Source organism: Ovis canadensis, chromosome 2 (assembly GCF_042477335.2).
Source record: "Ovis canadensis isolate MfBH-ARS-UI-01 breed Bighorn chromosome 2, ARS-UI_OviCan_v2, whole genome shotgun sequence".
In the NCBI taxonomy this organism is placed as follows: domain Eukaryota; kingdom Metazoa; phylum Chordata; class Mammalia; order Artiodactyla; family Bovidae; genus Ovis; species Ovis canadensis.
The window spans coordinates 123,479,084-123,503,910 of NC_091246.1; the positions used below are offsets into that span (position 1 = coordinate 123,479,084).

The following is a 24,827-nucleotide window of genomic DNA, read 5'->3' on the forward strand; positions in this document are numbered from 1 at the left end:
GAGATTTGAAGTATGAAAAGTCAATCCTACAAAGAATTTGAGTAACATTCATGATAGAGAGCAGCTTGAGAGCAGAGCATACAGAGATCCTGGGAAGGAAAAGACTTGTGTGTCAGGAACAGAAAAAAATGTCAGTGGTAATGGAGTGACAGTGGGAAGTTTAGTAAAAATTAGAAAACGTGAAAGTACTTTGCAAATGTTAAAGCATGGTGCTAATAAAAATGCTTGAAATATTAGATTTTCTAATGAATTATTGTCATTTTAAAGCAAGAGAACATGCAAATATGGCTTGTCTAAAGATATCACTTATAAAATGGAAAGTATTTTGAGTAAGTAAAAATCCATATCCAAAGAAACAATGTTTCTGAACAAAGTGATGAGTACCATTCTATAGTAATACCTTAGAATGTCATTTTTCAAATACTTTTTGGGTTTTTGGGTAGCTATGAACACCTCTTCTTGCCTGGCCCTGTCTTGGCACTTATTTGTGTCTGTGCTGGCCTAATTTAACTTCCAACTGGCAGCCCCTGAGATTCTGAGGACTTATCAGAGATATGACTGTAGGGTGTAAGTTGAAGTATATAAGGGAGGGAATGGGGATTGGTGATACGAGGCTCAAGGATGTGGCGGGAGATGGGGATGGATGGGCCCCACTTGTCCACCGTGCTAACTTGTTGGATTTACACCCTTTATGGACCTCTTCTCTTCCTTGTCTTCTTGATTACCCTACCAGTGTTTCCTAGTATCTTTTATAAACATGCTTGCATTTATCTCATGGTACGATTCTGGGGAACCCAGATATATCTTTGTTTTGGTTTTGTTTGGTCTAAAATTGTGTCATGGAAAACTTTTAAATGCCAAGGTACATTGACTACAATATTGTCTTGACCTATGAGCCTAGTATGTCTGTCAAGAAAAGTTAGGTTAATTTGGCATGATTTGTTCATATTGTTCCTATCTGAGCTCTTAAAATTGCTGTTTCTTTTTCTGAGTTCTCCCAATTTGTTACAGACATACCTTGGAGATACTGCAGGTTCAGTCTAGACCTCTACAATAAAGTGACTGTTGCGACAGAACCAGTCACATGAATTGTTTTCCCAGTGCAGTTATGCTTGTGTTATAGTCTCTTAAGCATGTGATATTAAAATACTTTATAGTTAAAAATGCTAGTCATCATTGTAAGCTTCAGCGAATTATGATCCTCTTGCAATAGTAACATCAAAGATCACTGATCATAGATCACCATAATAATTATAATAATAATGAAAACCTTTGAAATATTTGGAAGATTTACCAGAAAGTAACATAGAGACACAGGGGAGTAAGTGCTGTTGGAAAAATGGTGCCAGTAGACTTGAGGCAGGGTTGCCACAAACCTTCACTTTGTGAAAAAACAGTATCTATGAAGAGCATAGGTGATGTGCTCTGAAGCAGGGGGTGCCTGCATATGATATTTTTTAGGGTTTTCTTGAGGATTGATGTAGAGCTGATTGACTAGGTTTTAGCAGCTTGCTCCCATTTTCCAAAAATTGGGAAATTTCTTCATATCAGCTTCTTTTTCTCATGCTTTCTGAAGGATTCTCAGAGTGGTTTTGCTGTTTTTATCTGGGTGTCCTCTTGGCAAAAGTATGGTAGAGGAGGCATTAGGGTACAACATTACATTGCTTAACGTTTTCCTGCCACTCTTGAGTGTGAGAATCTGTGGTTTCTGAGTTAGCTATGTTCTGATTCACAGAGTGACAAGCCTGCTGTGTGTTCTTGGACAGTGGGGGTATTAGGGAGAGACTTAAAAGAGGTGTTAGTTTTATGGACCTGTAGACATGCAGAAAACTCATTGATACTGCTTTTATTCCAGTTCTATAAATATTTTTTTGTCTGTGTAATACAAAATCCTCTGTTCTAAAAGAATTATTTTGGTTTACCAGAATTGAAACAGAGGAATTTAAGCTGGGATAGGATCTTTATCTTATAAAGTGCCAGGCAGCTATGCATTGTCACAGGGCATAGATGGGGATGTGTAGGCCAGGTGGATTTTCTGGCGTTCCCCATTTTAGATGGGTAGACAGTGAGCCTTTTTATGGCCAGTTGTCATGTTTCACTGTGTGAAGTTGAAAGATAAGTCACTTATTTCAGATTTAGGTTCTGTTTAGTGAGATTTCGGACTCAATTTTTAGTTTCCTTTCCAGAAATTATTTTTATTAACATACAACTGATTTACCAGTAATAAGCCTGAGGAAAATAGATTTTATGAATGAGACTGAAGTGAATTCACTGAACAGGAAAATATTGGGTAATTTATTTAGTATGATTTAGAAAAGGTGAAACTTGTTCTCGACTTTCAGTTATTGTTTTAGAATTTGTAACAGGTGCCCTTAGCACATATGCGAGATTACAGCAGAGCTGTAGACCAGGGGCCACTTCAGGCTCCTCCATAATGTCCAGATTGCACTCTAGCAAGCCGCAGACTCATTCATGTTAATGCTTTGTTACTGTGACTTAAACTAGAGTCTTTTTTGAATTTAAGTAGATCAGACTTGTTTTTTGATATCCGTTAATATTCTGTTGTTGTTGTGTGTTTTTTTTTTTTTTTAGAAAAATTTCTCAGGAAAAGAAAAAGGGCCTAATAGTAGATAAGTTGTAACAGTATAAAGTTTGCTATGAACAGAAATTGGGAATATAATTTCAAGTACTGAGTGAGGGTAAGCAGATTGTATGATGTAATCCACATTAGTCCTGCTTTGTATTTGTGTTTGGCAGCCTTTCTTAAACAAGGAATAGTTTTCATAAAAGAAATCCACAGAGAATGAGTTCACACCATGTCAGCTAGTGGGTTTGAGTACAGATGAAGCTTTGCCCTATATTTATTAAACAATATTTACCAAGAATTTGTTTTTTGCTGTGCTCTGCCTTCATTGCAAGTTTAGGGAAATCCTTGTCTGCTAGGTGTTTATACTGTACAAGACCCTTAACTAGTTCACTGGGCCTTTACATTTGAATGGCCTGTATCCTGCGTGTGTTAGTGCAGGCTCGCAAGTATGGAGTATGTTTGCTTGTTTTCATTCTGTCCTTTTAATGAAATGGAATGTACTTTGAAGATTATTGACAGAGTTGTCTTAAGCTAGTAAATTCACATTTGAAACAAGTATTTTGTTAAATAGTATGAATCTTGCCTTTCCCTCACAGACCGTTTAGGTGCTTCGGTCCGTTATAATGTCTGATCCGTAAGAGGACTGATGAAAGCAGACTTCAGCTTTCAGGGCTTGTTGCAGGGTGGCTCCCCTGTTCAGCTCACTTGGCTTAGATGGTGGAGGTCACGTTGCCGTGGTCAGAGGGAGCAGGGCAGGGGGGACTGTAGATTGCAGGCGCCTTACTGGTGGCACCCCGCCACGGCCTCTGTCGGCAGTGCTTGTTTGTGTTGTGTATGTTGGTAAGTACACTAGTGAGAATGCATACCTCTGCTTATTATTTTTTGAAAAATAAAAATTTCGTCAATGCAGGTGAAAGATAATACTTCTATATAGTTTTGTATATGTTCCTTAATGCTGTTTTGAGGTGAAGAGACTGTAACTTAAGTTTAACAATATTATGGAAATATCCTAGAAAATTGATCTTTAATCTTTAAATATGTTTTCTAGAAAAATTTAATGTATAATAAAGCAAAAAATTTATTCATATTCATTTTATGATTTCAGTGATGGTAGGATGAGAAGAAAAAAACCTAGATACATATATTCATTCAGAATTTCATTATACTGACAAAGAACAAAGTATTTTGAGGTTTATAATTCCATAATAATGGGGATGCTCCTAGAAGGACTTGACCTGATGAGATGGCTACACAATTCCTTATGTTCCTTTTTGTTTAGTTGGTAATTCCATTAACCACCCAAGATGACTTGGACAAGGCTGTGGAACTGCTGGATCGTAGTATTCACATGAAGAGCCTCAAAATACTACTTGTAATAAATGGAAGTGCACAGGTATGAACTGGGAATTTTTTTGAGTGAGGATTATAGGATATATGCCTATAAGAAGTCAATGTATGAAATATAGTTATATTCTATAATCATTGATATATTTTCAATATGATTATATTTAAACTTACACATTGTAATTGCTATAGTGCAATATCCTTGCTCCTCAAAACTATATAGCCAAAATTACAAATAAGTATAATATACTGTACATATGATGTTAATAGCAACTGAGAACCTGGGAAGAATTACATTAGAATTAAAATTGCAAAGAGTAAATTTGCTAAGACCCAGAGAGAGAATACTTGGGTTGTGTTTGATAGGGGAAGGAGTCTGATTAAAACCCTAAAGGAGAAGAATAACGTTAATCTTCCTTTTTTCTCTTTAGGCTACTAATTTAGAGCCATTGCCATCACTAGAAGATTTGGATAACACAGTATTTGGAGCAGAGAGGAAAAAAGGACTTTCTGTAGTAGGTAAGAAAGCTAGTGTCTAAATCATGAAATGGGTTACTTTTCAGTTTCATCTGCATCCTTTAATGTAGGGTAACACCTGTACATAATCCTGATAAATAGTTTATCTCTTTATTCCTTGCAGTTTATTGCAGTTAACTACGTTCTAGTATCTGATGTCCCTTGAAAAGTTATGTCTAGTATTAACAGGATTAGCAGTCACCAGTTTAAATATTTCCTTTCTTTATATACATAAGGTATTTTGATTTTTAAAAAATTAAAACCTAAAAAATGTTTTAATTGTAAAAATAAAGTGAAGGAAAAAAATTAAAAGTAATTCCAATATATTAAAGTTAATGGATGGACTAATAAATTAATAGGCCTTTCTCTAAGTTTTAATTATTGCCAAGAATGCTATCAAAATAAAGATTGCTAAGAATTTGCAGATTATGCTTTATAATTACTTTAGTAGTCATTAAAAATACAGTTATAATTAAGCTTATGATAGAAAAATGGATCCTATGTGCAATTTTTTTTTTAAAGGAGGCTTATTAGAGAGACATAGGCTGGGCAGAGGTGCTCTGAACTTGCCAGTTCTGTGAATCTTCTTCAGTTTCTATAAAACATTGATATTCCACATTTTTATATGATAAAAACATTATATTGCTCAAAATACATTGGTATAAATGTTTTTAACAGATAGAGCAGTGAATATGAGCGTTAAAGGTATCATGAAAACATGAGAGATGGATTTAAGAAGGAAGGTAGAAGGAGATGAAAACAGATGAATGGGGAGAAAGTGGAAGGGAATCGAAGACTGGCTGTAGAAGAGGACTGTTAATAATAAAAGAAAAGATTAAACTGGTGTGTGAACACACCAGAACATTTATGAGTTTGTTACTCATCTTCTGTCTTTTCCCCCAAAACTGTTTATGACTTGCTGCTGCGCGTGTGCTCCGTCAGGTCTGGCTCTTCACGGCCCCACGCACTGTACCCTGCCAGGCTCCTCTGTCCACGGGATTCTCTAGGCAAGAATACTAGGATGGGTAATCATTCCCTCCTCCAGGGGATCTTCCTGGTCCAGGGATCAAACCTGAGTCTCCTACATTGTAGCCGAGCTCCTTACCATCTGAGCCATCAGAGAAGCCCGATTTATGACTGCGTCCTTCTAAGTGCGTTTTACGTTGTCTTACTTTGGGTTTCCAAAGTGTTAGAAATATGAGCAGCAGCGATAATATACAAGTAAACTAATAATATTTGCTTATCTTCATTTGTATTTAATTTTATATAATTAAATTTTTGATAAAAGAATATTAGAAGTATCTGAGTTCAAATTCTAGCTCTCTGATTAACCAGCAGCCAGTGACATTGTCCTCATCTTTAAATCATGGGATTATTGCAGCAGACAGTTGAGAGAACACTTTATAGTACATTTAGCTTTTCAAACTAGAAAGCATGACTGTTACTAATCATTGATTTCTTTCTGTATTCCCTTTTATCATTATAGTACCTATCATTTTAAAGCAAAAAAATGCCAATTCACCTTCGTTGTATTAGATAGAACAAGCTAACTACATTAGTTAAATTGGCAGTTTTAATTCATTTTCATTTAAAACTACTGAATGCCTCACTTTTACTCTGCTAATAATTATTCTTATCAGTGCCAGCATAAAAAGAAACGGAAATTGTAAAGTATAAAATTACTAGTCTTTTCTTGGCACTTTAAGCTTGAAATGGCTTTGATAGGTATGACCATTATCCTTTCCCTTTATTTATTGAAAATTATTTCCTTTAATTATTTTCACAGAAGATAGAGGAAGAGCTTCCACAGGAGTATGTGCTGGTGTGGAGGTCTTGACCACTGAAATATGTAGTACTAACAAAGGTTCAAAAGTATAGGTTATCAAGTAAGGAGATAAAAAAATTTTCAAAGCCTTTTTTCTTCCCTGTTGTGCTTTGAATAATGAGTGTATTTATCTTCGTTTGTAAATAAGAGCTTATAGAAGGAACAAAAACATTAGGGACATTGTGATCATAGTTGTTACAAAGTCCAAATCAATTCCTGGCTCAAAGGTTTCCTAATAATTTTAGAGTCAAGTGTAGAATATTATCTTTTTTATGCATATCTCTTGGTAATCATTTTGTTCTCTTTCTCCCTCTCTCTTCACTAACAATTCCAACATGTGTTTACAGTGACCCCTTTACATGAAGCAAGAGCCTTTTTTGCTTGAAATTTGACCAGAACACAAATGCTCACATAACTTCCTCAAATCTTTGTTTTTTTTTAATTTCGAAAAATTAGGAGGAAAGCACAGAAACTGTGTTAATAAACATAGCACAATGAGATGAGCTATTTTAGTGTCTCTAATTCTCTAAACTATGAAGAAATTTAAATTCCAGGAATATGGCTTGCCACCAGAAGCCTAATTTTAAGTATCCAAGGATAAAATCCAGCATTCCAAATTGGAAACATTCTAATATTGGCTAAATGACTAAGAAGTAAATCTCACTTTAGATTTCTAAAGATTAAAGAGAGGCAGTGCAAAGAGCATCGTGTAGACAGATGTGCACGGCATATGTTCATTATGAATAATTTTGCCATCACAGCACCTTTGCAAAGGAAAGATTTAGTCCCATGTTTACAGATAAGGAAACAGGTTCATGGAGATCAGGTTCATGGAGATTAGATAGCTTTCCCAAAGACAGAGCTGGTAAATAACTGGAACTGGAATTTAAACCAAGGGTGGACTGTGAAGTTCATATACTTTCCGCTAGATCATGGTGCCTTTCATAAATTACATTAAAGGGTAACATATATCAGGGTACCAGTGACCTTTGGAAATGGAGAAGCAGTGGCATTTATCTAAAAATTTTAAGAGCCCCTGGAATGGCTTCTCACTCCAATGTCATTGCCTGGAGAATTCCTTATACAGAGGAGCCTGGCGGACTATATAATGGGGTTGCAAAAGAGTCAGATGCGACTGAACGACTTTCTCTTCTTTTTTTTTTTTCATTGTGTTATCAACCTCATAATGCAGTTGTCAGCAGGCAGAAAAACATACTACCTAACAAGTATAAATGAATATTATATTAAGGTGGGAGTTTAGAAAAGACTAAAAAACATTCGAAATTTTACAGACATGAGTGCTCTGATAACTTTAAATTAAAACTGGAGATTAGTTGCTAAAATCAATCATTAAGTTCTGAGTGTATATTTAATTAAAATAAGAGTTGGTTCCCTGATAGAATGTATAAAATCTATAATTTTTCTCTCTTGAGGTCCCACTAGTAGAGATAGAAGCTCCCCTCCCCCTGGATACATTCCAGATGAGTTACACCAGGTTGCCCGGAATGGGTCATTTACCAGTATCAACAGTGAAGGAGAGTTCATCCCAGAGAGCATGGACCAAGTAAGCAAAATTTGAACGTTGTTTTTCATGTCACTTAAAGGGATGTTGTCTGGATAGTGTGGTTTGGCAGGTGTATGGAAGAAGGTATTTGCTTTACCTCTTGTCCAGTCCCATATCTTCCTTTTTAAGTGAGCAAAATGGTGGAAATACAGGAAAACACCCACTAATTTACATGTGTCTGTATTCATATATAAAGAAAGGTGGTATAAGGCTTATTTTCTTATGTACATAAATGAGTGAATGTATTTGTTTATAATCCTGATATTAACATTCAATTTAATAAATACTTTGTGAAGCTGAGGTTTGTCAACTCTCTAAAACATTAAAAAAATTTTTTTTTAATCTTTTTAAAAAGATTCATTTTTTAATTTGCATCTTTGTTTCTGGCTGCACTGGGCCTGAGTTGCCACAGACTGTCTCTAGGTGCTGCCCCCAGGGGCTGTGCTTTGTCGCGATGCCTGGGCTTCCCGTTGCAGCGGTTCTTTTGTTGCAGAGCACAGACTCTAGAGCATGCGCGCTTCAGTAGTGGTGGTTCGCAGGCTCAGTAGCTTTCAGGTTGAGTGGTTGTAGCACATGGGCTGAGTTGCCCTGCAGCCTATGGGATCTTCCTGGACCAGGGAGTGAACCCCTGTCTTCTGCATTAGTGGGTGGATTCTTCACCACTAGACCACATGGAAGCCCTTAAAATGTTTTTTTTTAAAGTTTTGTAGTATTGAAGTATTTTTATGGAGTTGCTATTGTTTTCTTATCATTACATTGGCTGCTTATATTATTATAGGAGTTTACATTTTCTACTAATACAGCAGTCATGGTGTCATTTATTTCAGTTTGGGTGGTGCTGTTGTTCAGTTTTCAGTAAACAAAATTGAGTGAAGTGTTTAGCTTTTAATTATTTAGATGATAATCCAAAGCGGAAGATACAGAAAATTCCTATATTTTAATTAGTAAATTTTGCAGTTATAGTCCACCTACAGGGGACAGCTACTTTTAAAACATTTAAATAGGGTGGCTGCTATTGGATATGGAATTTCTTTTTTGGGTACTGAAAGTGTTCTGCGATTTTGGTGAGTTATACATTCTGCTATTAACCACTGAATTGCATTGTATGCTTTAAAATGGGTGAATTTTATGATACATGAATTGTATCTCAACAAAGCTATTTTTAGAAACAGTAACTTCAGTTATATTCATGTAGAATGAAGGTGGACTTTTTATTTTTCTAGATGCTGGACCCATTATCTTTAAGCAGCCCTGAAAATTCTGGCTCAGGAAGTTGTCCATCACTTGATAGCCCTCTGGATGGGTAATGTTTTGTAGTTGTTATTTTTTAATATATGTGGGTAAATATACATATGTATTAATAGCATGTTGAATTATCAACTCTTTTGTGCTACATTCAGAGGAATGTAGATCATACTCATATATACTTAATGGCAAATTGATTTTTCCAGTCATCGGGCTCAGCATCTTTTTTACTTAAAATGATTTCTGATTATAGTATTTTGAGTTTCCTGCTTGGTAAATTGTGTTTGAAACTAAAGGTAAACTTTGAGTTTATGTATGTTTACTTTTAAACCTGTGTTGGTGAAACTGCTGTCAAATTTTTCATAATAGGTTTAATTTTGGAGATTCTTTAATTTCTGTTGTTCAGGATTATTTTTATTCTGGTACCAAATTATAAGTACTGTACATTCTTGGTAATTATGTCCCAGTTTCGGTTGTCAGTTAAAATTTAAGTACTTTTTGTGAGGAATGTACTTTTGTTCAGGAATATAAGCATGGTCCAGTTGCATCTGTGAATTTTTGTTACAAGTGCTCCCTCTCTCCTGGTCTCAGTAGGACTGTTTTCACCTGTAGCATGCAGTCAGTACCTATTTACTGTCCTCTGAGACTGCTTTTGAAAGTAACTGCTGAAAATGTAACTACTATTGTATGGAAATATACATTTAATTTTCTATTATTCATGTATATGAAACCATTGTCTGTGCCCATGTCTGTCTCAAGATAGATATTTAAACCATTTAAGGAATTCAGGGGAATAGTGATGTGAAAGCTACATATTGAGTACTTAGTATTTGAAAGAGTGTCCTGAGATAGACAAGTATAAAATTACTGAGTTAGTATTTTCTCCTCGTTATAAATGTGGAAATCATTTCAGAAAGATGGTTTGCCAGGGTTGCAGTAACTAGTTTAAGTGGCAGAGCTAGGATTGAAACGCAGGTGTTTCCATGTATCCATAATGCCAAAATGTATCTTTCTTAACCAGTGTACTCTGTAGGTCAGTTTTAAAAGCCAGGCTTTTTGTGTGCATGTGTCAAATAAGTGTTTGAAAAAAGTTTCCTTTTTTCAGTTAATGTTTCAGAGAGAGTGCTGTATCTGTGTATGTATATATTATATATATATAAAATATGTATATTTGTCTGTATATCTACACATACATATTGATATTGCATAAAGATTTTTTAAAATATCTTAAATACTTTCTCTTAAAATAATGACACTTTTTCTACTTTTTAGAGAGAGCTATCCAAAATCACGAATGCCTAGGGCACAGAGCTACCCAGATAATCATCAGGAATTTTCAGGTTAGACTGTTCACATTCTAAATGTTTAAATATTTATGTCATTGAATAATATTTTGGCTGGGTGGAGAGAGACATTTTTTTAAAAATCAAAAATGTGTAAATGTGTTTTTCATGATTAGAAATATTTGATTTTTTAAAAAATATATAACTTTCTTATGTGTCTTAATAGACTATGATAACCCTATCTTTGAAAAATTTGGAAAAGGAGGAACATATCCAAGAAGGTATCATATTTCGTATCACCATCAAGACTATAATGATGGTAAGTTTATTAGATCAACAACAGTTGTTAAAAATCTCGCAAACAATAAAAATAAGTTTGGTCCTATATGACTTAGTTTTCTACTTAAAACTATTTTAAAAGACTTTGGATCGTAACTACAATAGTGTTTTAGCTTTATGCCAGCTTACCTCTTGAGACATGTCTTCCCTTAGAAAAGAAGTAGTTAAAAATGGTACTAATTAAAAATTACTCCTTTAGTGATGAAATGCATACTGTATTCTCCTTTTTTTTGGTATTGTCCTTTTAAGGAGAAAAAGCACTTCCTATTAACTTTGCAGTTTTTGTTTATATTTTAAATCATTATTGAAAATGAAAATAAAATTCATTTTTCTCCTTTTTATACAAACTGAGGGAGTTCTGTCTGTGCTTTTATGAATGTGTGAGTGTGTTAGCACAAAAGTTATTTGAACTTATATTCAGATTCTGTTTCTTTTTTCCCCATTTTTCATTTCTTATACCTTTTTTTTTTTCGTGATTCAGTGTTAGCTAGGGTATTTCCTTGAACTCATAAAAATACGTAAAATCAAATAATCACTGCTGTTTTAGCTTCTTATCCTAGTCACAGAACAAATTCTGTTCCTTATGCTACAAATTTTAAATACTTTGAATTACAGTATATTATTAAAAGTTGAAGGGTAATTATGTTTTCATTTTGTAGGTCGTAAAACTTTTCCAAGAGCTAGAAGGACCCAGGGGACCAGCTTCCGATCTCCTGTGAGCTTCAGTCCTACTGACCACTCCTTAAGCACGAGCAGTGGAAGCAGTATCTTTACCCCGGAGTACGATGAGAGTCGGATCAGAAGAAGGGGGAGTGACATAGACAATCCTACTTTGACTGTAATGGACATTAGCCCACCCAGCCGCTGTGAGTAATAGAAGCTGGCATAGTGGAGTGTGGCAGAACCTTGGCCGAATTTTATAATATTAACAATAGGAATAAATATAACGAAGCCAGACCTCAGGGTGAGATCAGGTTTTCAAAAGAGGTAAAAATGGTATTTCTAATGGTGTTTATAATGTTGGGTAAAAGCATGGTATTACTGCTAATTACTTTAAATGATTTCCTATCTTTTGCTTTTTTTAGGAAAATTGTTACCAGTTACTCACTCATTCATTCCACATATCCTTATTGAATGCTTACCTCTGAGAAATTTCAAATATGACATTCTAGATGTAATCTAATGGGGAGAATGATGTGTGGAGAAATAATTATAGTATACTGTCTAATCAAGACCTTTAATGTGAGGAGGAATTCACTAGTTAAATAGGTGACATACACAGGAGGCCGTGACGTATTCTGGGCTTCCCTGGTAGCTCAGCTGGTAAAGAATCCGCCTGCGATTCAGGAGACCCTGGTTCAATTCCTGGGTCAGGAAGATCCCCTGGAGAAGGGATAGGCTACCCTCTCCAGTATTCTTGGGCTTCCCTGGTAGCTCAGATGGTAAAGAATCCACCTGCAATGTGGGAGACCTGGGTTCAGTCCCTGGTTGGGAAGATCCCCTGGAGGAGGGCAACCCACTCGAGTATTCTTGCCTGGAGACTCCCCATGGACAGAGAAGCCTGGCAGGCTATGGGGTCTCAAAGAGTTGGACGTGACTGAGTGATTAGGCACACATGACATATTCTGAAAATGAGAAATAGTTATTTTTTGGCTGAGGTGGAGGATATCTTACTTGAAGCAGCAGAAATAGAACTAGAATGGTAACTAAGGCCAGATTGTGAATTATGTGACCTTTATCTTGTAAGCAATATATAAAAGGTTCATGCTCAAGGATATTATTTGCAACAGTATTTGCATATCCTTGCTTTTGTGCTGGTGTTGTCTTTTTTACTTTTATACCTGCAACTTGCATTGCATTGCTGCTATTTTTGGCTTAGACAACTCTATTTTAAAGTGATTAAAATAAGATGAATGTCTTTTATATATACCTCCGCCTAATTTCTATAGATCTTTATTTAAGTTGATCCAGGATTCTGTTAGGTATCATATCCCTTTTGCCTGAAGAATTGTTTTTAACCTTTTCTTCTAATATGAGTCTACTGGTAACAAATTCTTTCAGCTTTTGTTTGAAAAACTCTTATTTATTTATTTTTGAGAGATGCATACATTTTTCTGGGTATAGAATTCTGGACATTTCAATGGTTTTCGTTCCGCACTTTGAAGCTGTCTCTCCGTTGTCCTCTGGCCTGTGTGCTTTCTGAGGAGTCTGCTGTCTTTCTCACCTTTGTCCCCTTGTGTGTATGTGCTTTTTCTCTCCCATTGGCTGCTAAAGATTTCCTCTTATTAGAATGCGAGTGATGGCCTTCCAGCTTTCTACATTGTAGGCAGATGGAAACACTTATTACAGATATTACTGCAATAAAGATTTGAAATAGCACATCTTACATAATCAGTGGCATTTTAAATTGAGTGAAAGATGCTATTATGTTTATAATCAGGTAAAAAAAACCTCATTGGAAAAAATCAGTCCTAGGAATCTGAACCTTGTTTGGATTTAGAATTCTTACAGTTTTCAAAGATGATGATGATTATGAATTTGGATGAACATGACTTTCTCTTAATATCCAAGCATATTCAATTAAAGATATCACCAGTGCAATAGTCCTTAACCATTGTGTGCCATTGGGCTACTCCCATTTTAAGAAAATGTTCTTTTCTAGCACCTCGTGCTCCAACCAACTGGAGATTGGGCAAATTACTTGGCCAGGGAGCCTTTGGCAGGGTCTACCTCTGTTACGATGTCGATACAGGAAGAGAATTGGCTGTTAAGCAAGTTCAGTTTGACCCAGATAGTCCTGAGACCAGCAAGGTAAGAATCATTGAACAAGCTACTTTGTCACATTATGAGAACCATTTTTATGGAAATAAATATAACACACCGTAGAATTTTTTTGTTTTTCCTCAGTGCAAATTATTTGAAAAAAAAAAAAAAAGATAATAGATATGTTTGTTTACTGTGTACTCTGGATTTTCTGTTTTAGTACTCAGTTGTATTCCTAATCTGGTTTAGTGTTGGTTTAGCATACCATCAAGGACTGTTACAGAAGTATTGCTTAGAGACTTTAAAACGTTGATTCTTTGGGAAGTGGGAATTTCAGGATGAAATTACCTTGATGGTCTCTGATGTTTGCGTTTTTTTTGCATTTACTAGCAATGCTATAAAGACGTAACAGCGAGTTCTGTCTTTCAGGAAGTAAATGCACTTGAGTGTGAAATTCAGTTGTTGAAGAACTTGCTGCATGAGCGAATTGTTCAGTATTATGGCTGTTTGAGGGATCCCCAAGAAAAAACTCTTTCCATATTTATGGAATATATGCCAGGGGTAAGTTAGTACATTCTTTGAAATTAGAGATGCTCTATTTAAAGTCTTAGTTGAAGATAAAGAAAAACAACAACTTTGATTATAAAATGTTACAGACATTTTGGAAGAGTTTTGAATTTAATATAATTTTATTTTTCTATCTTCTTCACTTACCTGTGTATTCTTTTTTAATACTAAAGTATACTAAAATAGGTTATAAACATCATAGCAGTCTATACTCAGATTTCCCTAAGTGCCCTAAAAATAACACACAATAACTGGTTTATCCAAACTAGGATTCAGCCCAGGACCACACATTACATTTTGCTACTATGTCTCTTACTCCTCTTTTAACAAAAAACAATTTTTAGGTGACATAGATTTGACAGAGAGACCAAGCCAGTTGTTCTGTTGACAGTCTCATCTTATAGATTTCTCTGATCACATCCTCATGATAGTATTTAGTTTGTTCCTTTGTCCCCGTATTTCCTATAAACTCCAAGTTAGATTTAAAATCTAAATTATATTCAAATTCAGCTTTTACTAGCATGCATCCCAGATGATGCTGTGCATCCCATTAGAAGACATATAGTTTTTCTGGTGGTTCTGATAGTGATGTTAAGATTGACGGCTTGATTAGGGTGATTGACATCCTGTTTTCTCCATTGTAAAGTTTTGTTTTTCTGAAGACCAGAAAGTAATCTGAGCTGTAACAGTGGCGCACGGGAATATCGAGTTGCTTTTCAGTCATCCGCCTGAATGTCTTTAGCACAGCTTGATGACGGTTGCCTGAGTCACTTACTTCGTTAGGAGGTGAAGATGTGATTTGCAAGCCTCTTTCACTCCTTCTGCATTACTTTTAGAACATGTAGAGTGCATTCTAGTGCTGATGGTCTTCAAGGTGGTGTATTTACTCACTTAAAAATGCGTTCATTCTCATAACAGGTAATATATGTTAGAAAAAGATTTGTGGATCTTTAAGGAAAGAGCTTATTAGAATTGTATGTAAAATAAAATATACATATTACAGCTTAATCTTATGGAACAACAAAACCGTGGACCAGTATCTGATAGTACAGTTGTCCCTTGGTATCCCCAGGGAATAGTCCAGAACCTCCCACAGATATCAGAATCCAAATATGCTCACGTCCCTTATCTAAGGGGATAGTATTTGCATATAACCTACACACATCCTTCCATATACATTGTCATCTCTAAATTATTTATAATACCTAATACACTGTAAAATGCTATATAAATAGTTGCCAGTGCAGCAAATTCAAGTTTTGCTTTATGGAAATTTTTTTTCCAAATATTTTCAGTGAGTAGTCGGTTGAATCTGCAGATGTGGAGTTCGAGAATATAGAGAACTGATTGTAATGGTTTTAACCATCCTCAGTCTTACAAGAGCAACAGTAAACTTTATTTTGATTTTTATCTTCATGAATAATTGTTTATACTGACATCATTGTTATTCATCATTGCTGCTGTTTCATTTTCAAAGAGTATGTTGGCAGTGTAAAAATTGTTCTTTAAAATTTAGTCTACAGAAATAATTCAAAAGAAGAAGAAAGTTGTGTACCTTTATTTTAGTACTGTCTGTAATAGGAAAAGTGGAAATATCAGTTCACTCAGTGGGAGTAAATTATGATGACATTGTATAAGAGAATAGATATTTAAAATTGTGAAAACCAAGTAACAAAGTTGGAGGAAGTAGGAAGTACTTTGAGAGCGAAAAAGAATATAAAATGCTTTTTAATATTGGTAATGGTATTTTAAAAGTATCTGTATTTGAAAAATAACAGAAGAAACTAAAAAAATGAAAATGTATTATGTTGGTATTGTGATTGATTTTTCTCTTATTCAGATTTCCATTACTGTTTGTGCAGTAAATATGTAAATTAAATACCTATGAATAAATGTGACTAGTGATGGAGACTATTTGAATATAAAGTTAATTAAATTGGTTTGTTGGCTAGAACCAATTTATGTCACAAATAGAGATGTAAGTAATCTTTATATATTTAGCAATCTTAAGACTAGGACTATTCAGGAAAAGATATTAGATCATATTTCTGATGAGATTTTGTAAAGATAGCTATCTTTTCAAAGTATAAGTTATCAGTCCTTGAATTTGAAAAGCATATTACTAGATTAATTATAGTTCTTGTGTGTTAAACCCATGGCATAAATGGACTGGACGTAAATGTTCCTAGACTTTGCTGAATCTCCAGGTCTGTGAATTCTGTATAATTTCCTTGAGTAGATTTGGTATAATGGACCCCTTTATGCCCCTAGATTCAAGCTTTGCCAGAAACGTCATTCTTCAATTTTCCCAAATATAGCATTCCATTTTTTAGTTAATCTAGAACTATTTTCATATCAGAACTGTATGTTTCTTTTATCTCCAGTGCCTGTATTAGCAGTTGACTTCTGTTACTCTTACCCACACAGTTTATCTGGCACAGTGCTTTCCAGCCCACTCCAGTTGTTCCCACTGAAGAAGGTAACATTTTCAGGTTACATAGCAGTATACAGACTACACTGAGAGAGCTGTTAGCACCATGGGCCACTGGCCTAGCTGCCCGAGGACCCAGAGGATGCAAAAGTCTGACAGTCATTTGCAGCCTACAAGTATTTGGGGGCTTATGATTTGGAAAGCTCAGTCTTTCTGTGTTATTTTGTGCATTACTACAATAGAGACATAGTAAGTTGACTGAACGATAAGCCACATTGAGTTGTAGGTATGCCTGGTTGCCTGGCTTGACTCATTGTCTAAGGCTTTCAATACATGTCTGCAAGTCAGCGTTAGCAGAACAGCATCTTGCTGTCCCTTCAGGGATTGCTCAGAATAGTGGGAACAACATATGGCTAAGTCTGCAGAATCCAAGGATCTATTTTTATATGACAGAGTACACAGTTTACAAGAATTGAGAGAAAGACGGGAACATTTGGATATATTTTTTCTTTAAAGGAAAAGATTTTGTCCCTCAGGAAGCATTTTATTTCTATCTTTTAAAGTGGTGGTTACCAAATTTGCACATTGGAATTATCAGAGAAGCTTTTTCAAAATTCAGATGCCTATGTCTTACCTCAGATTGATTCCCTGTTCTCAGAAATAGCACCTGCCTAAAAAGACTTCAGAAAATTAGAAATTCCTTTTAAATGTATTTTCCTCATGTTTTGAGCTAAAATGGTGAGTATATAAAGGAAAAACTTTAAAATCTTATGTGTGTTCTGATCTTCTAATCATACCCATTCTTTCTCCTGAGAAGGAAGGTTTCTGATATCAATGAAACAGTGTTTACAAACAAAGTAAGAACAAAATAGATCTGAAGTAGGACATACATAGAAGAGCAAGTAGGAAAGTTAAAAAATGTATTCAGGGCAGAAACAAGCAAGGCAGAGGCACTGGAGAATTTTAAGAATTGTAGTAATTGCAAGAGAACAGGAGATGGAACCAGCGCAGTCACAGAAATAAGGGTGTCAGTCAGAAATAATTTAAAGGCTTTCTTGAGCTATGCCACTTACTCTTTCACAGTTCTAGTCCAGAAATACAGTAGAGTTTTGTGTTAAATTAATGGCATATAATGTCCTTCCTAAGAATTCCTGTGTTCTTCAGTTAGAGCCTTCTAGTCATTCACTAGGATTCTCTAAATTAAAACGTCTAGTTTTAAATAGTCATGGGGTGTAATATACAGCATAAGGAATATAGTCAAATAATACTGTAATGACTTTGTGCAGAGGTAGATGGTCACCAGGAGTGACCACAGTGGCGATCATTTTGCAGCGTATGTAAATGCTGAGTCATTATGTTATATACCTGAAACTAACATGACAGTGTATGTCAGCTAAGCTTCAAGTAAGTAAAACAAAGAGCACTTCATTTAGTCAGTAAGAAAAACAGATAAGTATAGGTACACAGATCTTAAAAATATTTAACGGTACTTTTCCTCTCAAACCATACTATAGTTTTCTTTTGTTTTCTTTTTTCCTAGGGCTCCATTAAGGACCAATTAAAAGCATATGGAGCTCTTACTGAGAATGTGACCCGGAAATACACCCGTCAGATTCTTGAGGGAGTTCATTATTTGCACAGTAATATGATTGTTCATAGAGATATAAAAGGTAAGTAGTAAGGTGTTTTTTAAGTACTCAGTTTTGTTTTTTTTTTATGAAAATGTGCTATGGCTAAGAAATTTAACATTTAAATCAACTCACCTACCTCTGCAATGCCATAGGAAAACAATTCCAGCTAGTCCTGTTGTTCAGGTTTCTAAAAGAGGGAGGCTCTCCTGTGGAGATTCACAGAATCAGTAAAGCCCAAATGAGCCTGACAATGAGGCATGTTTTCATACACAGTGCACAGGCTTAGAACATAGTGGTTAGGAATAGGGGTGAGGAGAGGGTGGGGCAAATTGAGAAAGGAGCACTGAGACATACACATTACCAGGTGTAAAATAGATAGCCGGTGGGGAGCAGCAGTGTAACACAGTGATCACAGCCTGGAGCTCTGTGACACATAGAGGGGTATGTGGGGAGGGGTGTATGTATAGTTATGGCTGACTTACATTGTGGCATGGCAGAGACCAACACAGATTGTAAAACATCCTCCAATTAAAAATAAGAAAAAAAAGTAGGGGCTCAAATTTGACCCAGTTCACATTCAGGCTTTATCCATCATCACGTGTAATCTTGGACAAGACACTTAGTCTCTCTGTGCCTCAGCTCCTCAGTTTTTTCAGATCAGTTTGGCTGATCTGGATCTTCGTTGCTGCGCTCGCACTTTCTCTAGTTGTGGCAAGCAGGGGCTGCTCTTAGTTGAGGGGCATGGGCTTCTCCCGGTGGTGGCTTCCCTTGTTTTGGAGGACGGGTTCTAGGTCCACAGACTCAGCAGTTGTGGCGCATGGGCTTAGTTGCTGAGGTGTGTGTAGTCTTCCCTGATTGGAGATTGAATCCATGTCCCCTGAACTGGCAGGTGAATTTTTATCCAGTGTATCACCAGGGAAATCCTCAGCTCCTCATTTTTAAAGAGGGTGATAATAGTGTACAGATCACAGAGTTCTTATAAGGATTAAATGAGTTAATCTGTGTAGCATCCTTAAAATCATGCCTGGTATCTAGAAAGCACTCAAAAGTTAGTTACAGTGACGATGTGTGTTGAGATTGTATTTAAAACTGTGGGAAATGGACCTCATTACTTAAGAGAGTAAGAGAGCTTAAGGCTGAGCTTTGATAAGCAAGTTCTTAAAGTTTTCCATCAGTCTTTCTGGGCGCTCTTACGAGCTACCAGGAAGTTACTTCTTTCCTGTGGTGTGCCACACCCCGAATATGGCCAGAGTCAGACTAAGGAGAATGTTGGTCCACTGTTGGTCATGGAGTAGAGTCTGCTGTAGAATGCTGGAGCGGGGTCACATGTACAGAGTGGACTTGCCTAGTGACTCTAAGAGGATGGCAATGTGACTCATGATCTGAAAGAAATAGGAGCCTGTTGTTCACCTCAAGATTTTCCCTGCTTAGGCAGACCTCAGATGTCAAGTTCAAAACCTGAAAGCCAAGAACTGCATAAGGTGGTCGTCATCTTATAATGTATAGAAGTATTGAATCACAGTGTTGTACGCCGTGGAACTAACATAGTGTTGTACGTCAAGTGTACTTCAATTAAGTATATGCCCTATACTTTGTAGGGAAATGATCTGTAAGTTATTCTATTAGTAATAATCTCTATTCAAGCCAGTTTCTCTGTAGCCTTCATAATAAGATAAGATAAAGGAACTGAGGGGAGCGACCTGTTCAAGTGGATCCTCTTCTGACCTTGCCAGTAACATGAGGAAGTTGGAAGCAAGCTGATTTAAAAACATTATAAGGGCTGTTTTGCTGTGCATGACATGAGACAAGATGCTCGCTGTGGGTGTCATCAAAGCAGTGGACAAGAAGGCAGCTGGAGCTGGCAAGGTCACCAGGTCTGCCCAGAAAGCTCAGAAGGCTAAATGAATTTTATCCCCAATACCTGCCACCCCAGTTTTAATCAGTGGTGGAAGAACGGCCTCAGAACTGTTTGTCTCAATTGGACATTTAAGTAATAGTCAAAGACTGGTTAATGACAGCAGTGCATCGTAAAACCTTCCAAAGGAAGAGAGAATGTTTTTGTGGATCATGTTTTGTGTGTGGCAGTTTATTAGTTTTAAAAATCAGTACTTTTTAATGAAAACAACTTGAACAAAAATCTGTCACAGGATTTGAGACCCCTTAAAAAAAAGCTTAAAGAGAAAAACACAAAGACAGAAAAACATTATAGGGCAAATATATATTGATAAGAAAAATGTAAGATACAAAATTGAACATGCAGTATGATCTCAAGTTTATAAAATTAAAGTATGATGTAGAACAATTTCCACATGACTAATGGTGGTTATTTTCAAGTAGCAGGATGAGTGGTAATTGTTTATTTCCTTCATATTTTTTTACTTTTTATGTATTTTCTAAACTTTTTTAAGACTTTTTTCCTAATTAAAGAGAAACCTTTTATTATTTATTTATTGCTTATTTATTTTTGGCTGCTCTTGGCCTTCATTGCTTTGCGTGGGCTTTCTCTAGTTGGGTGAGTAGAGGCTCCTCTTCGCTGTGGTGTTGAGGGCTTCTCATTGCTGTGGCTTCTCTTGTTGCAGGGAATGAGCTCCAGGTGCTCAGGCTTCAGTAGTTGTAGCACGCGGGCTCAGTAGGTGTGCACGGGGCTTAGTTGCTCTGCTACATATGAAATCTTCCCAGGCCAGGGATCGAACCCGTGTCCCCTACATTGGCAGGCAAATTGTTACTCAGTGCGCCCCCAGGGAAGTCCCAGAATGAGCAGTGTTTAAATGGCAAGGGAAAAGGAAAGCTAGTTGCTTGCTTTTAATTTAGACTCACGAGTTCATAATGAAAAGTAGGGAACCAGCTCATTATTTCATAATAGGGTTTCTTTATTTAACCTTTCTTTCATGAACTACACTACTGAGGACTAAATAGAGGATGACCTTTATAAAAATATTTTGGCTAACAAAGAGGGAAAATGACAGAATCGTGCCATTTTACAACTGCTAATGGGAGTAATAGATATATGCACTAAACATTAATGGTTGCTAACGTCACCTCACAGAGACAGTCTGTCGTCGCATACTTCCTATTTGTAGACTATGTCTACAAAGCAGTTTCCTACCCACCCCCACCCCAAATTCTTTTTAAACCTGAGTCTGATCGAGCCTCTAGATTCAGCTACCAAATTGTAAAATTATGGAACATTTATAGAGAACAGATCAGCATGTTAAATGACTCCTTAGGATGGGCTCGGCAAAACCTAGACAATAAGAAAACTGTAGGCAGACAACTTAGATTCTTCTTAAACTGCAAAGAATTGAAAAAAAGATTGGAAGGAACTTTAGGAAAGACTTAAAAGATGTATCAGTGATTCTCAACATAAGGTCCTTGTTTGGATTCAGATTTTTTTTTTTTTTAAGAAAAAAAAAAAACTTAAAAAGGAAAACCACTGAGTATATATTTAATAATATCAAGGAATTATTGCCTGTTGTCTTATGTGTGATAAGAGTCCTTGTCTTATAAAGATATGTACTGAACTGTTTATTGATCATGATGTCTTTAATTCAATTCAGATAATATGAGGGAAGGAGTGGCTATTAGTGTGGTTAGAAGAGTTGCCCAGATGATTGCTGAGATTGGGTGAGAGGGTCGTGCAGTGTTCTATCTGCTTTTGTGTCTTTGAAAAGTCTCCTTAACAGTTTACTTTTAACATGTCCAAAGTAAGTTTTTAAAAAGTTAGGTAACTATACTGGGAACCTGCTATATACATGTTTTCCTCCGCCCTTTGTAAGGATGGGCATTGATTCAGCATTGGTGATGACTCCCCGGCGATAGCTCTCCTCATGTACCTGCCTGGGACTGCTTCTGCCCAGGTGGTAACCGTTAAAACTGGCTTGTTGGTTATCCTTCCCCAGCTCAAATATTTTAGACACAGCGGCGTGGTTTTTTTTGACAGAGTCCCGCGAGTCCTTGGCTCTCCCCTCAAGACAGGCCTTAAGTGACTAGACTGGGAAACTTGCTGGAGGACAGGAGACAGGGCCAGAAGTTCATGGTAGGGATGGACAGTTTGCATTCTCTCCAGTCTATAATAAAGGTTTTTCTCCACTATTCACATTCCTTCTTAGAGGCTGTTTAAGAAAAAAAGAAGAAGAAGACAGATAAGGAATCTTTTTTTAAATCTAAAATATGCTGAAGGTTAGGAAGATTTTAGGTAAAGGCTAAGGGCTTCCCTGGTGGCTCAGAGGTTAAAGCGTCTGCCTGGAATGCAGGAGACCCAGGTTCAATCCCTGGGTTGGGAAGATCCCCTGGAGAAGGAAATGGCAACCCATTCCAATATTCTTGCCTGGAGAATCCCATGGAGTGAGGAGCCTGATAGGCTACAGTCCATGGGGTCACAAAGAGTTGGACACGACTGAGTGACTTCACTTAGAAGCTAAAATTAGATAAGTCAGTAAAATAAATTGCTTGTTTAAAAACAGCAACTTAGCTGGAACAGCATGAGCAAAAAAAAAAAAAAAGTAAAGTCATTGGTTTATAACCAAAGTGCAAAATAAATATCCATGTATTCACACTAGTAGAAATAGATGGTTGAATAAGTAGGAAAAAAGACAAATCTCCCACGCAGAATAATTCCAGATAATATATGTAGCTACTAAAAGTAGTTTTTTAGAAATTTATATATGAAGAAATTAGACATAATCATAGAAAAAAGGTTGAGTTTAAAGAATGGTAAAGGGGAAAATAGAGAATAAAAATAAATGAACCTAGCTCCTAGATTGTTGGTTTCTGATACCATTCTCCACTAAAGGAGCTAGTGTCCCTTGGAGAAACGGCGGGCGGTAGACTTGGTGCAGGAGGTACAGAGTGAGCATGGAGCATCTTCTAGTTCCAGAATGTAACGCAGTGCTGACACACACAGTCCAGAAATCCAACGAAGTGTGAGCGCGATGACTGAGTTACGGCAGAGGGACACAGGAGCCAGCAGAGAGGGCTCCCAGTGGACAGAGCTGTAAACAACGTGAACAAAAACAAAACAACAACAATAATAATAAAGTCATTGGTTTATAACCCAAAGTGCAAAATAAATATCCACATATTCGGATTGGTAGAAATGGATGGTCAAATAAATAGGAACGAAGAGACAGATCTCCCATGCAGAATAATTCCAAATAATATATGTAACTCCTAAGCCCAGAGCATACTCTCTCACTCACTTATACATAGTGAACTTCCAGAGAGCTTGGTATGGAAAGGAGGAAAGAGTAAGTTTACAGTGGAGGATTCTGTAAACACTTCCTCAGCTAAGCAGTCGTGTTCAGTTTATAATAAATAAAGTGAAAAGTTTGCTACAGAAGCAAATGAAATTTTAGAGCAGAAACCTTGAAGCTTGCTTAGAATAGATTTAAAATGTGCTCTGTAGAAGTTGAGAAGGAGAAATTTTGATTACGGAGGTTCCTGAGGAGAGGCTAGGTTCACAGGGAAATAATCTTGTATGGGCTTCTTGCTTTGTAACAGAGAGGCTGGGGCCAAGAGCCTGCTATTGCCTTCATCATCCTTCTCTGAACTTCCACTCCTTTTTGTGTGAACTTCCCATTCTTAGTCCTTTCCCCCTTTCTCTTCTTTTGCGTTCTCACCTCCCGCTTGCACCAGCCCTTTTCAGTGGGGGAAGCTTTTCTGTGGGGGAACCTTTTCTTAGGTCCTGAAGCACACACAGTGACACTAAATTTTCATTGTTCCATGTAAGAAATCTTTAATACACACTGACCATACGCCTGGCCTTAACCAGGTACTATTCAGAGGTGCAAAAAGCAGCCTGATTCTGGAGACAGATTGAAGAGTCTAAGTAATTTTCTGCCGTTTTCTTTTATGTTATCTTCCAGATTGCCAATAAAAATAATGAAATGAGGGTATTTCTTGTTTTAGGTGCAAATATTCTGAGAGATTCAACAGGCAACGTCAAACTAGGAGATTTTGGGGCCAGCAAACGGCTTCAAACCATCTGTCTTTCAGGGACGGGAATGAAGTCTGTCACAGGCACACCATACTGGATGAGCCCTGAAGTGATTAGTGGAGAAGGCTATGGCAGAAAAGCAGATATCTGGTAGGTTTTGATGCGGGATTTGCCTGAAAACACTCACCTTATTAACATATTTCCACTCAGGATGGAAATTATTGAAATGAACTTAAATTCTTTTTTGTACTTTTGAAATAGGATGTCAGGATTATAAGGATTGATATCATTTTAATTATGCCCTTTGAGGCTTAATAACTGACCAAATAAACAGAGCTTTCAAACCATTTTTTCATTCTTTGAGAAGAGTTTCTTCTTAAGCAAATTTCAGCATTAGAAAGCTGTCTTCATTTTATTTCCCGGATGAACTTTTAAAGTAATTAATCTTTATTGTTAGTCTTATAATTCAGTTAACCTTTAATTGCTTAGTATTTTAAGATAGAACATAAAACGGTCATTTGCTACTTCCCCCTGAGGAAAGTGGTTTTTTCCCTTTGGTGTTTATTGGTATTTATTGAAGTTGCGAAGAGAAGGCTTCTCTCTGTGACCACTGCAGAGCTAGGAAGTGCGGGGAGTCTCTGTTCCTCCTCTTGGCGTTCACTAAAGGTCACTCTGGTTCCTCCTTAACCAAGTTCTCACTGCCCGCCAGCTCCTGAGCCTGAGGTTAGGCACCCTGAGAGGGTGTCCGCAGTTCTCTAAACCCTTTCCATTGTGCAGCTCTGGAGTCTTTCCTGCCT

General features: G+C 36.6%; 1 protein-coding gene and 1 non-coding gene across 2 annotated transcripts in view; both read left to right on the plus strand.

The window, feature by feature from the left end:
* Nucleotides 1–24,827, plus strand: part of MAP3K2 (mitogen-activated protein kinase kinase kinase 2) — a 94,117-nt gene that overhangs the window by 64,461 nt on the left and 4,829 nt on the right. The window contains exons 6-16 of the mRNA XM_069576887.1: nucleotides 3,867–3,980; nucleotides 4,363–4,450; nucleotides 7,706–7,836; nucleotides 9,060–9,139; nucleotides 10,354–10,421; nucleotides 10,591–10,683; nucleotides 11,363–11,569; nucleotides 13,366–13,514; nucleotides 13,896–14,027; nucleotides 18,005–18,134; nucleotides 24,003–24,180. Of these exons, the coding sequence (XP_069432988.1) occupies nucleotides 3,867–3,980; nucleotides 4,363–4,450; nucleotides 7,706–7,836; nucleotides 9,060–9,139; nucleotides 10,354–10,421; nucleotides 10,591–10,683; nucleotides 11,363–11,569; nucleotides 13,366–13,514; nucleotides 13,896–14,027; nucleotides 18,005–18,134; nucleotides 24,003–24,180 (1,370 nt within the window). The remainder of the gene's footprint in view (nucleotides 1–3,866; nucleotides 3,981–4,362; nucleotides 4,451–7,705; nucleotides 7,837–9,059; nucleotides 9,140–10,353; nucleotides 10,422–10,590; nucleotides 10,684–11,362; nucleotides 11,570–13,365; nucleotides 13,515–13,895; nucleotides 14,028–18,004; nucleotides 18,135–24,002; nucleotides 24,181–24,827) is intronic.
* On the plus strand, nucleotides 22,307–22,378 carry TRNAS-GGA (transfer RNA serine (anticodon GGA)). The gene has a single exon. It is a non-coding gene; the product is annotated as a tRNA-Ser (tRNA).